Source organism: Pongo pygmaeus, chromosome 6 (genome assembly GCF_028885625.2).
Source record: "Pongo pygmaeus isolate AG05252 chromosome 6, NHGRI_mPonPyg2-v2.0_pri, whole genome shotgun sequence".
In the NCBI taxonomy this organism is placed as follows: Eukaryota; Metazoa; Chordata; class Mammalia; order Primates; family Hominidae; genus Pongo; species Pongo pygmaeus.
In genome coordinates, this window is record NC_072379.2 from 122,052,561 (window position 1) to 122,066,880 (window position 14,320).

The following is a 14,320-nucleotide window of genomic DNA, read 5'->3' on the forward strand; positions in this document are numbered from 1 at the left end:
ATGGATATCCAGAGTTCCCAGCACCATTTATGGAAAAGACTGCCTTTTCCCCAGTGTATATTCTTGACAGCTTTGTCAAAAATGAGTTCATTGTAGGTGTGTGGATTTGCTTCTGGGTTCTCTATTCTGTTCCATTGGTCTATGTGTCTGTTTTTATACAAGTACCATACTGTCTTGATTACTATAGCTCTGCAGTGTAATTAGAAGTCATGTAATGTGATTCTTACAGTTTTGATCTTTTTGCTAAAAATAGCTTTGGCTATTCTGGTTCTTTTGTGGTTCCATATAAATTTTAGGATTTTTTTTTCTATTTCTGTGAAGAATGTCATTGGCATTTTCATAGGGATTTCCTTGAATCTGTAGATTGCTTTGAGTAGTATGAACCTTTTAATAATACTGATTCTTATCCATGAACATGGAATATCTTTCCATTTTTGGTGTCCTATTCAATTTCTTTCATCCATGTTTCATAGTTTATATTACAGAGATCTATCACTTCTTTCATTAAGTTAATTCTTAGGCACTTAGTTTTATTTGTGGCTGTCATAAATGGAATTACTTTTTTGAGTTCTTTTTCTGATTATTCATTGTTGGTATATACAAATGCTACTGATTTTTGTTTGTTGATTTTATATCCTGCAACTTTACTAAATTTGTTTATCAGTTCTAACAGTTTTTTGGTGGAGTCTTTAATTTTTTTCCAAATATAAGATCATATCATCTGCAAACAAGGATACTTTGACTTTTTCCTTTCCAATTTGGGTGACTTTTTAACTTTCTCTTGTCTGATTGCTCTAGCTAGAACTTCCAGTACTATGTTGAATAACAGTGTTGAAAGTGGGCATCATTTTCATGCTGCAGATCTTAGAGAAAAACATTTTGGTTTTTTTGCCCATCCAGTATAAGACTAGCTGTGGGTCTGTTGTCTGTCATATACAGCTTCTTTTTTTTAAAAAAAAAAAAGTTAAGGTATTTTCCTTCTTTACAAATTTTTTGAGGGTTTTATTGTGAAGGGATGTTGAATTTTATGAAATGCTTTTTCAGCATAAATTAAAATGATCATATAGTTTTGGTCCTTCATTTTGTTATTATGATGTATTATTACATTCATTTATTTGCATGTTGACACATCTTTGCAACCCAGGGATAAATGCCACTTGGCCATGATGAATGATCTTTTTAATGTATTTGTTGAATTCAGTTTGTTAGTATTTTGTTGAGGATTTTTGCGTCAATATTCATAAGGAATATTTCTCTGTAGTTTCCTTTGTTTATGTGTCTTTGTCTGGTTTTGGTACCAAGGTAATACTGGACTCATAGCGTTTGAAAGTATTCCCTCCTATATTTTTGTAATAGTTTGGGTAGGATTGACATTATTTCTCCTTTAAATATTTGGAAGGATTCAGCAGTGAAGCCATTGGGTCGCAGGCTTTTCTTTACTGGAAGAATTTTATTATGGCTTCAATCTCATTACTTGTTATTATTTTGTTCGGGTTTTGGATTTCCTCATGGTTCAGTCTTGGTAGATTGTACATGTCTAGGAATTTGTCCATTGCTTCTAGGTTTTCTAATTTATTGGCATATAGCTGCTCATAGTCACTACTAATGATCCTTTGAATTTCTGCAGTATCAGCTATAATTACTCCTTTTTCATCTCTGATTTTACATATTTGGATCTTTTCTCTTGCTTTCTTAGTCTGGCTAAAGATTTGCCAATTTTGTTTAACTTTTTTAAAAAACAACTTTTTGTTTTCATTGATTTTTTTGGTATTGTTTTCTTTATTTCAATTTAACTTAATTCTACTCTAATATTTTCTTCTACTAACTTTGGGTTTGGTTTGCTCTTGCTTTTCTCATTCTTTAAGATGCATCGTTAGGTTATTTGAAGTTTTTCTTTTTTTTTTCTGATGTAGGCACTTAGAGCTATAAACTTTCCTCTTGGTACTGTTTTTGCTGTATTCCATAGATTTTGATATGTTGTGTTCCCATTAACATTTGTTTCAAAAAATTTTTCAATTTCCTTCTGAATTTCTTTATTGACCCAGTGGTCATTCAGGAGCATATTGTTTAATTTTCATGTGCTTTTATAGTTTCCAAAATTCCTCTTGTATTTGATTATTAGCTTTATTCTATTGTGGTTAGAGAAGATGTTTGATATTATTTCAATTTTTTCAATGTTTTAAGACTCCTTTTGTGACCTAACATATGGTCTATCCTTGAGAATGGTCCATGTGCTGAGGAAAAGAATGTGTATATTGCAGCCATTTGATGAAATGTTCTGTAAATATCTATTAGATCCATTTGGCCTATAGTGCAGATTAAGTCCAATGTTTCTTTGTTGATTTTCTGTTTGGAAGGTCCATCAATGCTGAAGGTGGGGTGTTGAAGTCTTTAGCTATTATTGTATTGATGTCTGTTTCTCTCTCTCTCTCCCTCTCTCTCTAGCTCTAATAATATCTGCTTTATATACCTGGGAGCTCCCATGTTGGTTGCACGTATATTTACAACTGTTATATCCTCTTGCTGGATTGACTCCTTTATCATTATATAGTGACCTTCTTTGTCTCTTCTTATACTTTTTGTCATTAAATCTATTTTGTCTGATATGAGTATAGTGACTCCTGCTCCTTTTTGGTTTCCATTGGCATGGAATATCTTTTTCTATCTCTTTATTTTCAGTCAACTTGTGTCTTTGTTGGGTAAGTGTGTTTCTTGTAGGCAACTGTCCAATAGATCCTGTTTTTTATCCATGTAACCACTCTATGTCTTTGGATTAGAGAGTTTAGTCCACTTACATTCAATGTTACTATTGATAAGTAAGGACTTACTCTTGACATTTTGTTATTTATTTTCTGGTTGTTTTGTGGTCTTTTCTTCCTTTTATCTCTACTTCCTTCAATAAAAGGAAGCTTTTAGTGAAGGTGAGTTTCTCTAGTGATATGGTTTAGTTTCTTGCTTTTTATTTTTCATGTATAGGGTGAGGCTTGATGTTCTAATGTACTATGGCTCAGCTAGCACTCAAACCACAAGACATAGTCTTTCTCACTCTCCCACCCCTTTCCAAAGGCAGTGAAAGCTCACCCTGTGCCCACTGCCACCACAGATCCATGGGGAGAATTGCCAAACTACCACTGATGTTCCCTTAAGGTCCGAGGGCTCTTCAGTCAGCTTGCGTGAATACTGCCTGGCCTGGGACTCACCTTTCAGGGCAGAGGACTCCCCCTTCTTCCCAGGACAGGTCCATAAATGCCACCCAAGAGCCAAGTCAAGGAATCAGAGACCTTAAGAACCTGCATGGTGCTCTACACCCCTGTGGCCAAGCTGGCACCTAAAATGCAAACCAAAGTCCTCTTTACTTTTCCTCCTGCTTTTGTTAAGCAGAAGGAGTCTCAACCCATAGCCACCACAGCTAAGAATGCACTGATTCTCATCTGAAGCCAGCAACTCTTAGAGTCTCTAGAGTCTCACCGAAAGCCCTTGATGTAGTTCCTGAGTCTTGCTTTCAGGGGCAAGAACTTTTTTTTTTTTTTTTTTTTTTTTTTTTGATGGAGTCTCACTCTGTTGCCCAGGCTGGAGTGCAGTAGCCTGATCTTGGCTCACCACAACCTCTGCCTCCCAAATTCAAGCGATTCTCCTGCCTCAGCCTCCCGAGTAGCTGGGACTACAGATATGTGCCACCATGCCCGGCTAATTTTTGTATTTTTAAGAAAAGATGGGGTTTTACTATGTTGGCCAGGCTGGTTTTGAGCTCCTGACCTTGTGATCCGCCTGCCTCGACCTCCCAAAGTGCTGGGATTACAGTCGTGAGCCACCGCACCCGGCTGACGAAGAGCTCTTCAGTTAGCAGGTGATGCAACCTCCCAGGCTGGGTTTTTTTCTTCAAAACAACAGATTTCATTCTGGCCCAGGGTGTGTCTAGAAACGTCATCCTAAAGCTAGAGCCTGGAAAGGGGGCCAGTGCCCTAACTTGCTGTGGCTGAGCTGGTATCCAAGATGCAAGACAAAGTCCTCTCCACTCTTCCCTCTCCTCTCCTTTCCTCGAGCAGTAGGAAGGAGTCTTTTTTTGGAGCTGCAATCTGTGTAACCTGGAGTTAGTGAAGAGGGATGTCAGGACTCCCTTAGCTGCCCTGTCTTTTGTCCCAGTAGACTACATTCCCCCCACACACGTCCTCTGGCTCTAGGCAGAGTTCAGCACTAGAAGATGCCTAGGACTTGTAGTTTTTGTGCCCTAGACTTCCTTTCAGATTTATTTTTGGCCCCAGAACACTTTAGCCTGCAGTGGTGAGGGTTGTGGGAAGTCAAGTTCCAACTGCTAGAATGGGCACTTCTTCTCTGGCTACAGCTGGTTTAAATGCTCCCTTGGTGTGTGGGCGTCTACTGAGTTTGGTCCTGTTTTTCTTTCTGCTATGACAGGGCAGCATTGATTTCAATGCCTCACAATTGCTGGGCTCCTCCTTTCCCCACAGCACAAGAATGCTCTCTGCAACATGCTGCCACTGCCAGGGAATGAGGGAGGGGCAGCATCTGTGATTTTACACTGTTTTCTCTACTTCTTCAGTGCCTCTTTCAATGATATGAAATTAAAAGGAGCTACTGTGAGTGCTCACCTGACTTTTGGTCCTTATGAAGGTGATTTTCTGTATGTAGATAGATGTTAAATTGGTGTCCTTGCACGGGGTACTATCCATAGAGCCCTCTATTCCACCATCTTGCTCTGCCCCTTTCTTCCTGAACTGTTGACCCACATAAATAATGAGATAATAAATGTGTGCTGTTTTAAGCCACTAAGTTGATTGCCATTTGTAAGGTAGCAGTAGAAGAGGAATACACAGGGAAACCTATTAGAAGATAAAGTCCCTCAGAAGTAGGTAGAGTGGAGTAGATTTTAGTTTACATGTGAAGATAAACAGAAGGCAATAGATTTTAGATATATTTGGAATAAAACCTAGGAAATGGAGAAAAGATGTCATATGTTGAAATGGTGAAGTCTGAGGGGAGGTCGGATTGGCAGGAGGGCAGGGAAGAGGTGGCAGATCAAGCATGCTGTTTTGGGATGTGATGATTTGAGATGTCCCTCAGTTTTCGAAGTGGTCATGTTGGAATGCAGCTGGATAAATAAGTCTGAAATTCAGAGGAGAGGGCAGGAATAGAGATATAAAATCGGTAGTTATCAGCACATAGGTGGTATTACAAACATAGAAATGGGTCTGATAATTTAAGGAGTAATGGAGATTTAGAAGAGAAACTGGAAATGCTTCTCTTGGGGCACTGTAAGTTTTAGAGGTTAGGTAGAAATGAGCAGATGAGCTAAGCACTTTTAACTTTATCAAGAATCCTGTGAAGAAAGCATTAAATTTTTATTTTACACAGGAAGAAACTGAGTCTTAGGGGGCTAAGTGGATTGCTCAAAGTCAGATTGTGTAGTCAAACTGGATTTTTAACCCAGGAGGAGTTTAAAACACAACCTCTGTTCATTAAACCATTATATCCTCAGTTTTAGCTCCCAGGTAAAAAGAGAAAATGCCACATATATTACAAAACATCCACAGGCTGGAGTACAAACTTTATGTTTTCTTGGCATTTTAAAACAACTGTAGAAATGATGCCCCATAACACGGAGATGTGCTTTGACCTAAAGCACGTTTACGCGTCAAGGTTGACTCTTAGGAAGAGTCATTGTCACTGCATGTAACTTACATGTTATATGCAACTTATGCCCCACTGCAAAACAAGTAACTTTAATACCCATGAAATACTCAGAACACAGCTTCAAAAGAATGAATGTAGTCTTGGAAATTTATAACCTTGGAACAGATTTTGGGCATTAAGTGTCATAGTATGCCACTATAGATACTATAATTGCAGGCCAATTATAAACCTTTTGACTGATGACAGTTTTGATTATCTCTGAGATAAAGCTACTTTTCCATTTTGTGTGTGTGTACTTCCAGAGGATTTTCCTCCAAATATTAACTATTTATCATTCATGATCCAGGCTGAGATTTTTAACAGCAATGGCAAAAGTGGAGCAGTGGCAATAACAACAGCTAACATTATTGACAAGTTACTATGTGCCAGACCCTCTGCTAGAGCCACATGTGCATTATGGCATTTAATTATTTCAATAATGTTGTAAGTTCTAGTATCATCCCCATTTTACAGAAAAGGAAACTGATAGTCACAGAAGTTAAGCTAACATATGGTGGGCTTGAAATCTGAATTGAAGTCTAAGTCCAAACTCTGCCATGTCAAAATTTCTTCCATAGTATTTACCATATTGTGATCTTGCAGAGTAATATGAATTACTTGACTGTATCAACTAATTTCATGTGAATGATGGAAACCAGCACTTCTCTAATATCAACAAAGATGAAGCATAAGAATTTGGTCTGGATATTAGAAAAAGAAATTCACAAACAGGAACTAAGATGTGGAATCTCTTCCCTTGGAGAATTCATGAGAAAGGATATAAGTCATTTTCAAAAAGATGTCAGGTGCATTTCTTGTCTTAAATTAGGGGATACATTGGATAAATCCTCACTGGTACTGTGAATTTCAGAAGCCTCTCATTTATAAACCAAAAACCTTTTAAAGTTTTCTAAGTCAGTAATTGGAGTGTAGATAATGGCTGTGTATTCATAGAAACAATACTCTTGGAGGTCTGTGTAATATTGATCCTAAACTCCTATACCAATGTTCTTTGAACACAAACACCCATTCTTTCTAGAATGGAGATTGACATTCTTTGAGTCTTGGATTTCTTAGGGAATCCGTGCATGCACAACATTTTGCAAATAATTTCAGAAAATTCATAGAGTCTATGAATCTACTTCCAGAGAGTAGTTTTCCTGCCTCTAAACTCTAATTTTTCTGTGAACCCAAATCCTGTTCCTAGGCTTTCTCAATCCTGTCTATCTTCTTGAAATTCTGATTATTATCTGTTCTTTTAGTAGAACCAGTCTGAGTGCTCATATGACACCATGGACTTTCATACTATTGTTTCAATGATACTTACATAGCGCAAAATATTTTTACATAGTTTACTTCATTGAATTCTCACAATAACCCTATGAACTGTGACTATTTTACATACGAAAAAATTAAGTCTTGGGAGAATCATGGACCTTTTTGTTGTTAAATTCATAATGTGCCGGGTGCAGTGGCTCATGCCTATAATCTTAGCACTTTGGGAGGCCAAGGCAGGTGGATCACTTGAGATCAGGAGTTTGAGACCAGCCTGGCCAATATGGCAAAACCCCGTGTCTACTAAAAGTACAAAAATTAGCTGGGTATTATGGTGCATGCCTGTAATCCCAGCTACTCGGGAGGCTGAGGCACGACAATCACTTGGCAAAAGTTGCAGTGAGCTGAGATCGCACCACTGTCCTCCAGCCTGGGCAGCAGAGTGAGACCCTGTCTCAAAAAAATAAATAAGTAAGTAAAATAATTCACAATGTAAGTACCTGCAAATTGAGGATTTTTTAACCCAAGTGTTCTACCTGTTGAATCCACAGATTCCCATTTCTGCAATGAACTGTCATCACAGTTCCAAACATATTGAGTCATATATCTGTTTGTAGAATACTTTATTACTGACACTTATTGTAATTGTTCAATCTTTCAAATCTTTTTTGAATTCCAAAGCCAAGCCGTCCATAATTAATACCTCTGTTCACCATTCATTATTTCAGTTCACATGTTGGTCCCCAAACCCTACATAAATTGTCCCAAGAAAATAATTCCTTTTCACTTTAGTTAACTACCATTTGTGGTATTATTTTCAATGAAAAATGTTTTTCGTGTTTGTTTGGAGTGGTCAGCCAAGAGTTATCTCCTCTGAGCTGACCTGGGAAATCTGTTGGCACAAGTTAATTCAGTATTCCCTGAATATTTAATTCTCAGTACAAAGGAAGGTCTGTAGATCTATAGATGTCCTGAAGGGAAACAAGGGAGAGTTAACATAACATCTCTGTACTTGGATTCTCTGAATCAGGTAAGAATAATTTTTATAATTTGTGTGCTACCCTTATGTTAAATCACCAATCCAATAAGGTTACTTACGTATTGAAATACTCTGCAAAGATCAAGTTGGTGGAGGTACCAGTGATTGTTGTCAGTCCACCAATGGTAGAAGAGTAGGCAATGCACAAACACATAAGTTTACATGTCATGTGGCCCTTCTTTGTTCGGTATTTGGTTCCCATGCCTGAGGTCTGTTCAACAACAACAAAAAAGTACCATGAGAACTGCTCTATATTTGTTATGGACTGAATGTTTGTGTCCCACCACACTCACCAATTCATATGTTGAAACCCTAACTCCTGATGTGATTGTATTTGGCAATGGGGCATTTGGAAGATACTGGGCCTTCCTTTGAGGATGTGGCCCTGGTCTGGTAGGATTATGTCCTTATAAGAGTACACATCAGAAAGCTTAATTCCTCTCTCTCTCTCTCTCTCTGCTATGGAGAAAGCCACAAGAAGGCGGCTGTCTGCAATGCCTGGAGAGAGCCCTTACCAGACACTGACCATGCCAGACCCTGATCCAGTCTTTAGAACTGTGAGAAATAAATTTTTATTGTTTAAGCCACTTAGTCTGTGGTGTTTTGTTATGGTGATGTGAGCTGACTAATACAGCATTTATCTTTCCATCAATAGAGATGTAGCAATAAAAGTATTTAAGCTGAAACCACTGAAATATTTTAAAAACCCAATTTTGTTCATTTCTTCATCCTTCTTTCTTGTCTCTTACCCAGCTCTTCCCCCAAGTCTTTCCTTCTCACCGCTACTCCCAAAGCTTTTCATTATTTTTCTGTTGATACTGGTGGTACATACTCAATAAGTCCCTAAACTTCTTTAAGAAGGGTTTCCCCACCTACACACCTTAATGGATGGTTCCCAGGGGATATTACTCCTGAAATAGAATGTTTTCAACACCATATACCTCAGCATTGAGAGATAAGTCAGTGTCCTCTTTGCTCCCACTGTCTTTTCCAGAACATTAATCCTCCACTCACAAAAAAAAAAATAAATCCTTTTTTTAAGGATCATGTAACTTGGATATCTCTTTCTCTCCCCATTCCTTTGACCATTACATTTTGATCTCCTGGTCACCCACTGTCATTTAAGATGACATTTGCACTCAGCACATAATCATCTTCCTTACTCCAAATCTTGTCAGTGACTGAATGACTACACTATGCTCATGAATAGCCCTTCAAATATCCTGGCCTCACAGATTTTTTATCTCATTTCCAACGATTTTCAGTTCTCCACCTCAGTCACCCCACCCCTGTAGTTACACCTTGGACAACGGCACATCCTGAAATGGTTTCACTTGGGGAATCACTAGTCCAAATGTAAGTGTTTTATTTAAGAGATGACTTCCTAGGGTGTAAGCCAAAAGCAACTTCATTCTTTTTCTCACCCATGACCCTGTAAACACCCTTTGTTGGTTTGATTCTTCCTGTTCCTGTGGTGAAATTCAAAGAAGAACCAATAACTTTTCCGGTCATTTCATTTAATGAATAGTTTTTCAGTTATGTTTAGTCAGAAGAATAGCTTCATTTCAGTAGTTAAAATAAACAGTGCCCTATTTAATAAGAAAAATCCCAAATTTTAAACTTAAGCATTCTCTTATCCCCTAGATCAGGCCTACTTGAAAGCCCATAGCTGGAAGGAGGTTTGTGAATTTGACTTTCTCTTTCTCTCCTAGTTCCAATTCTTCTCACCACTTGCTACACTCAGTTTTTAAACCTTCAACATTTGGAATGTCAAGAGAAGAACAGGATCAGGAGAGGAGTGGTAAGGATTAGGAGAAGTCTTATTTGACTGTGTATTAATTTTAAAATGGTATTAGTACTTTGCAGGCATGGCGAATGTTTGAAATGACTCCATCTAGTGGGCAATTTTATGGGATTTTGTGAGACTCCTATTATCCAAATAAGAACATCAGATTGTTGTTCTTTCTATGTAAGTAATACACATCTTCTGCCTGGTGGCGTATGACACACTCATGGTGTCTGCATGTGATAGTCCACCTGGTCTCTTTATGTTGAAATCCACTTAGGCTGTCAAAAATCCCTTCTGGAGGAAATTGCCTTTCAAATGATCCCAAATGACACTCCTCCCACATGTTTCCTACATCTGGTCCAAGGGAAACAGTCACCTCTGTCCTGTTGTCAGTGACAGTGCAGCTGAAACTTGATTAGGTAAGAAAATTCAGCCACAAGTTTTTACTTTATGATTTTTCAAGAATGTGTCAAACACTAATCCATTGACCTTTTCTAAGTCTAGGGTTGGTAGATAGCAAGTCCTCCAAGTAGTAGTTTCTTAACATCTATCTCACCTTGTTAAGTAGGAGACTCTTCCCTTCTTTCGACTGTGATGGTACAAGTGGCAGGGGGTCAGGGCACTGGGGACCTGTGCCAACTTTCTCCATAAGCAGACTATCTCTCAGCCTTCTCATTTTAAACACTAAGTTTAAGAGTCTAAAACTGTTTTTTGGTCACCTCATTTGCACATACTATGGAAATGAAATGCAAAAATACCTAAGTGTGTGCTTGATGTTATAGTTACTCAGGGGTAGAAAGAGTATCATTTTACCATCCTAGTTATCAAGAAATTGGCACAGTTATCACAGTTTCTTCTTCCAACTTTGCTGTTGAATTAATTCTATCTCTACAGTCCTTCAACTACACTGGCAAATCTAAGTCAATGAAGTATGTAGTTATGCCCAGTTATGGTCCTCTCCTTTCTTTACTTCCATCCTTATTCAGTTTAGATTCCATGGTACACCATTTCAATAAATTTTCCTAACAAAACTCCAAACTCTCTTTCTTGTCTTTTCTTGAATGGTAGTTCTTTATGAAAATTCCAACTGATTTATAAACCCAACCATGCTCTCTCTCCATGTCATGTCTGCTTCTGAGTAGCCAGCTACTGTTGTTAAAAATTACATGCACAGTAGAGCAGACGGGATCATTCATGATCACAAACATCCAATGCTGTAATGATGTTGCTCCTCTACCCTACTGTGTTTGCATAACCAAATTACTCTACCTGTTTCCACAAGGAAATGTAAAACCTTCTTTATTATCTCTGTACATCCCTCCTAATGCTCCTTCTCAGTCTTTGCAAGTAGCTTTGCCTCCTACTTCACAGAGAAAATAGAAGCCAGCAGACAATGGTATCACTGTGAAATGTGGAAACCTACTTGCATTTGCCCCATCTTCTTGTTCTCTACATAATTAATAGAGTCAATGTTTCTCCTCCAACTTCTTGTTTCTGGACCACAGTCTCTCAGGTTTTCTCAGAAACCTTCCACTACAGACTATTGGAATTTTCATCAACATTTAATTATTTTTGAGCCATCTTTACAGAAGAAAAACAAGAAAGACTTCTTAACCCTCCTTTCAAGTAAACTATTGCCCTAACTCATCTCCATTTTCACAGCCAAACTACTCAAAAGAGTTGTTTACATTCACTGACTCCATTTTCTTAAATGCTTCCATCTTGCTTGTCTCCTCATTCCACCCACAATGCACTTCCTGTGATTATCAGTAATCTCCTCAGTGCTAAGTTCAATAGGAACCTTTCAATCTCAACTTTGTAGTCCCCTTAGCAAGAATCTAAAAGAGTTTGTCTCTTGTTTTTACTGAAAAAACTCTGCTTTGAGTTTCTGTGATATCTCACTCTTTGGGTTTTTCTATCTCTGTCTGTTTTTCTGTCTCCCTTGCCAGTTTTTTTTGCCTTCCATCCTTCCTTAAAACAGGAATTTCTTTAAACTGTCACAGGCCCTTGCCTCTCCTCACTCTAATGTTTCTCCTTTAAAAATATCTTATTTTTATTGATTTAATGACTATTTTTATGCCAGATCACCAAACTTCTGTCTTCAGCCAGGCTCCTCCATCTAGACCCATGTATCCAACTGCCTGTTCAACATAATTTGAGGGCCAGGCACAGTGGCTCATGCCTGGAGTCTCACCACTTTGGGAAGCCGAGGCAGGTGGATTACTTGAGGTCAGGATTCTAGACCAGCCTGGTCAACATGGTGAAACCCTGTCTCTACTAAAAATACAAAAATTAGCCATGCGTGGTTGCAGGCACCTGTAATCCCTGCTACTTTGGAGACTGAGGAAGGAGAATTTTTTGAACCTGGGAGGCGGAGGTTGCAGTGAGTCGAGATTGCACCACTGCACTCCACACTCCAGCCTGAGCAATAGAGCAAGACCCGTCTCAAAACAAAACAAAACTATATATGTATTTGAATATAGATATACTCAATATTTGAATTCAACATTTGAATATGTATATATTCAATATTTGAATATATATGTGTATATATATGTGTGTGTATGTATGTGTATGTGTGTGTGTATATATTCTATATATACTATTATATTCTAATATATATACTAATATATATACACTAATATATATATTCTATTATATAATCTATATATATATATATGGAATGTCTTCAATAAAACTCCAATCTGAAAATGTTCAGGACCAATGCTATTACTTCTTTTGTCAAACCTAGTTCGTCAGGATCACTTATATAAGCTGATGGCCTCACCATCACTATAATAAACACTTATAGTGTCCTTAGCATGTAATAAGCACTGGTCCAAGTTAAAATCAATTAAATGTTTTAATTCATTTAAGTCTTACAATGCAATGAGGTGGGTACAATTATAATGTCATTTTATAAATAAAAGACATAGAGAAGTTAAGTGAATTGTTCGACGTCCCAGAGCCTGAAAATGACAGACTTGGGTTTTGAAACCATGCAATCTTGCTCTAGAGCTCATACTCTCAGCCACTCTGCTGTAATATATTGCTTGTCCTCCTCAAAAACATTATCTTCCTCATCCCATCAAATTCTGTCAATTGTATCTACTGAAATATGCCTGGACTCTGTTCAATTTTCTCCATCTCCGCTGTTGTCACCCTGGTCTCAGTCAACATTATCTCTAGCCTAGGTTAATGAAATAGTGTGTTTATGGATCTTCTTGCATCAATTCTTGCCCGTTACAGACTCATTCTACAGACTACAGCCTTTAAACAAAAATCTAAATGTAGTTAAGGAATATACAAACACTTTTTATCTTTTGTCTTCTTGTGTTTATGTATTTCTTAAATAAATTTGTACATACTTTTTAGGCTGCTGTATATAGGAGAGGTCTGAAATAGGCAAGAATTAATGCAAGGACAACCATAAAAGGATTGTTACAGTAATTCAGGCCACATTTTCTTTATCCATTCATCATCTATCAAGGAACACTTAAGTTGTTCCCATAGCTTGGCTATTGTGAATAATGCTGCAATGAAAATGGTGAAGCAGATATATCTTTGACATACTGATTTCATTTTGGGGGTACATATATCCAGAAGTGAGATTGCTGGATCACATGGTACTTCTAATTTTTTTCTAATTTTTTAAGGAATCTCTATATTGTTTTCCATAGTGGTTGCACCAATTTACATTGCTACTAACATTGTACAAGGGTTCTCCGTTCTCCAGGATGAACAGAAGAAATGCCATCTTCCATAGATAAACATACTATTTGAGACATTATTAAAATATCTTTTTGAAAAGTCATGATAAGGAAAAAATTACTACTCACTAAAAGTCATCATAGATATGAAAATGGCATTTAGCATGGCAGGGTCAGGTGCATTGGATTGTAATTTACCTTTTACTTTCTAATTAACTTTAAGGTCAGCCCACAAAGGACTCTATGCTTCACCCAAAATAAACTAATTTACAAACATCTCCCTTTCCCTTATATTTTATACATAGAAATCATTTGTATTTTCTATATGATAAAACATTCCATTGAAATTTGACACAAAATAAGTGGTATGTAAATAAGATAGGGAAATAAGTTTAAAAATTCTTATGAGTCATACAAAGTGACAATTGAAATTTGAGGCTTAACATTAAATATTTTACTATAGGAAAGACTTCAAACACAAACCAGAAAGTGATGCACAATTTGAATATTATTAAATTGATAATAAGAATGGAAACTTAAAATATGCAATGTTTATATGATTTCTCTTTGCCACCTTAAAACTTTCAAAAATATAAATAAAGAAAAAATTGGATTTCATATAAAAGCTTAACTGTAAATATATGCATATATATAGAATTATTAAAAGACATTGGATGATATAAAACAAAAAAATCAAAACAGAAACAGGTTAATATGTTTGCCATGCTTTATGCCTTACGAATTAACCACACATTTTTTATTAATAAGGACCTTTAAAACATACATTATTGCTACTGCACATGAGCTGATGTTCATGCA

At 37.1% G+C, this 14,320-nt stretch overlaps 1 protein-coding gene across 2 annotated transcripts in view; it reads right to left on the reverse strand.

Annotated features, from left to right (window-relative positions):
- SLC13A1 (solute carrier family 13 member 1) overlaps positions 1 to 14,320 on the reverse strand; it is an 86,610-nt gene that overhangs the window by 25,339 nt on the left and 46,951 nt on the right. For both annotated transcript variants that reach the window (XM_054496708.2, XM_054496707.2), the window contains exon 7: positions 8,062 to 8,213. In XM_054496708.2, the coding sequence (XP_054352683.1) occupies positions 8,062 to 8,213 (152 nt within the window). The remainder of the gene's footprint in view (positions 1 to 8,061; positions 8,214 to 14,320) is intronic.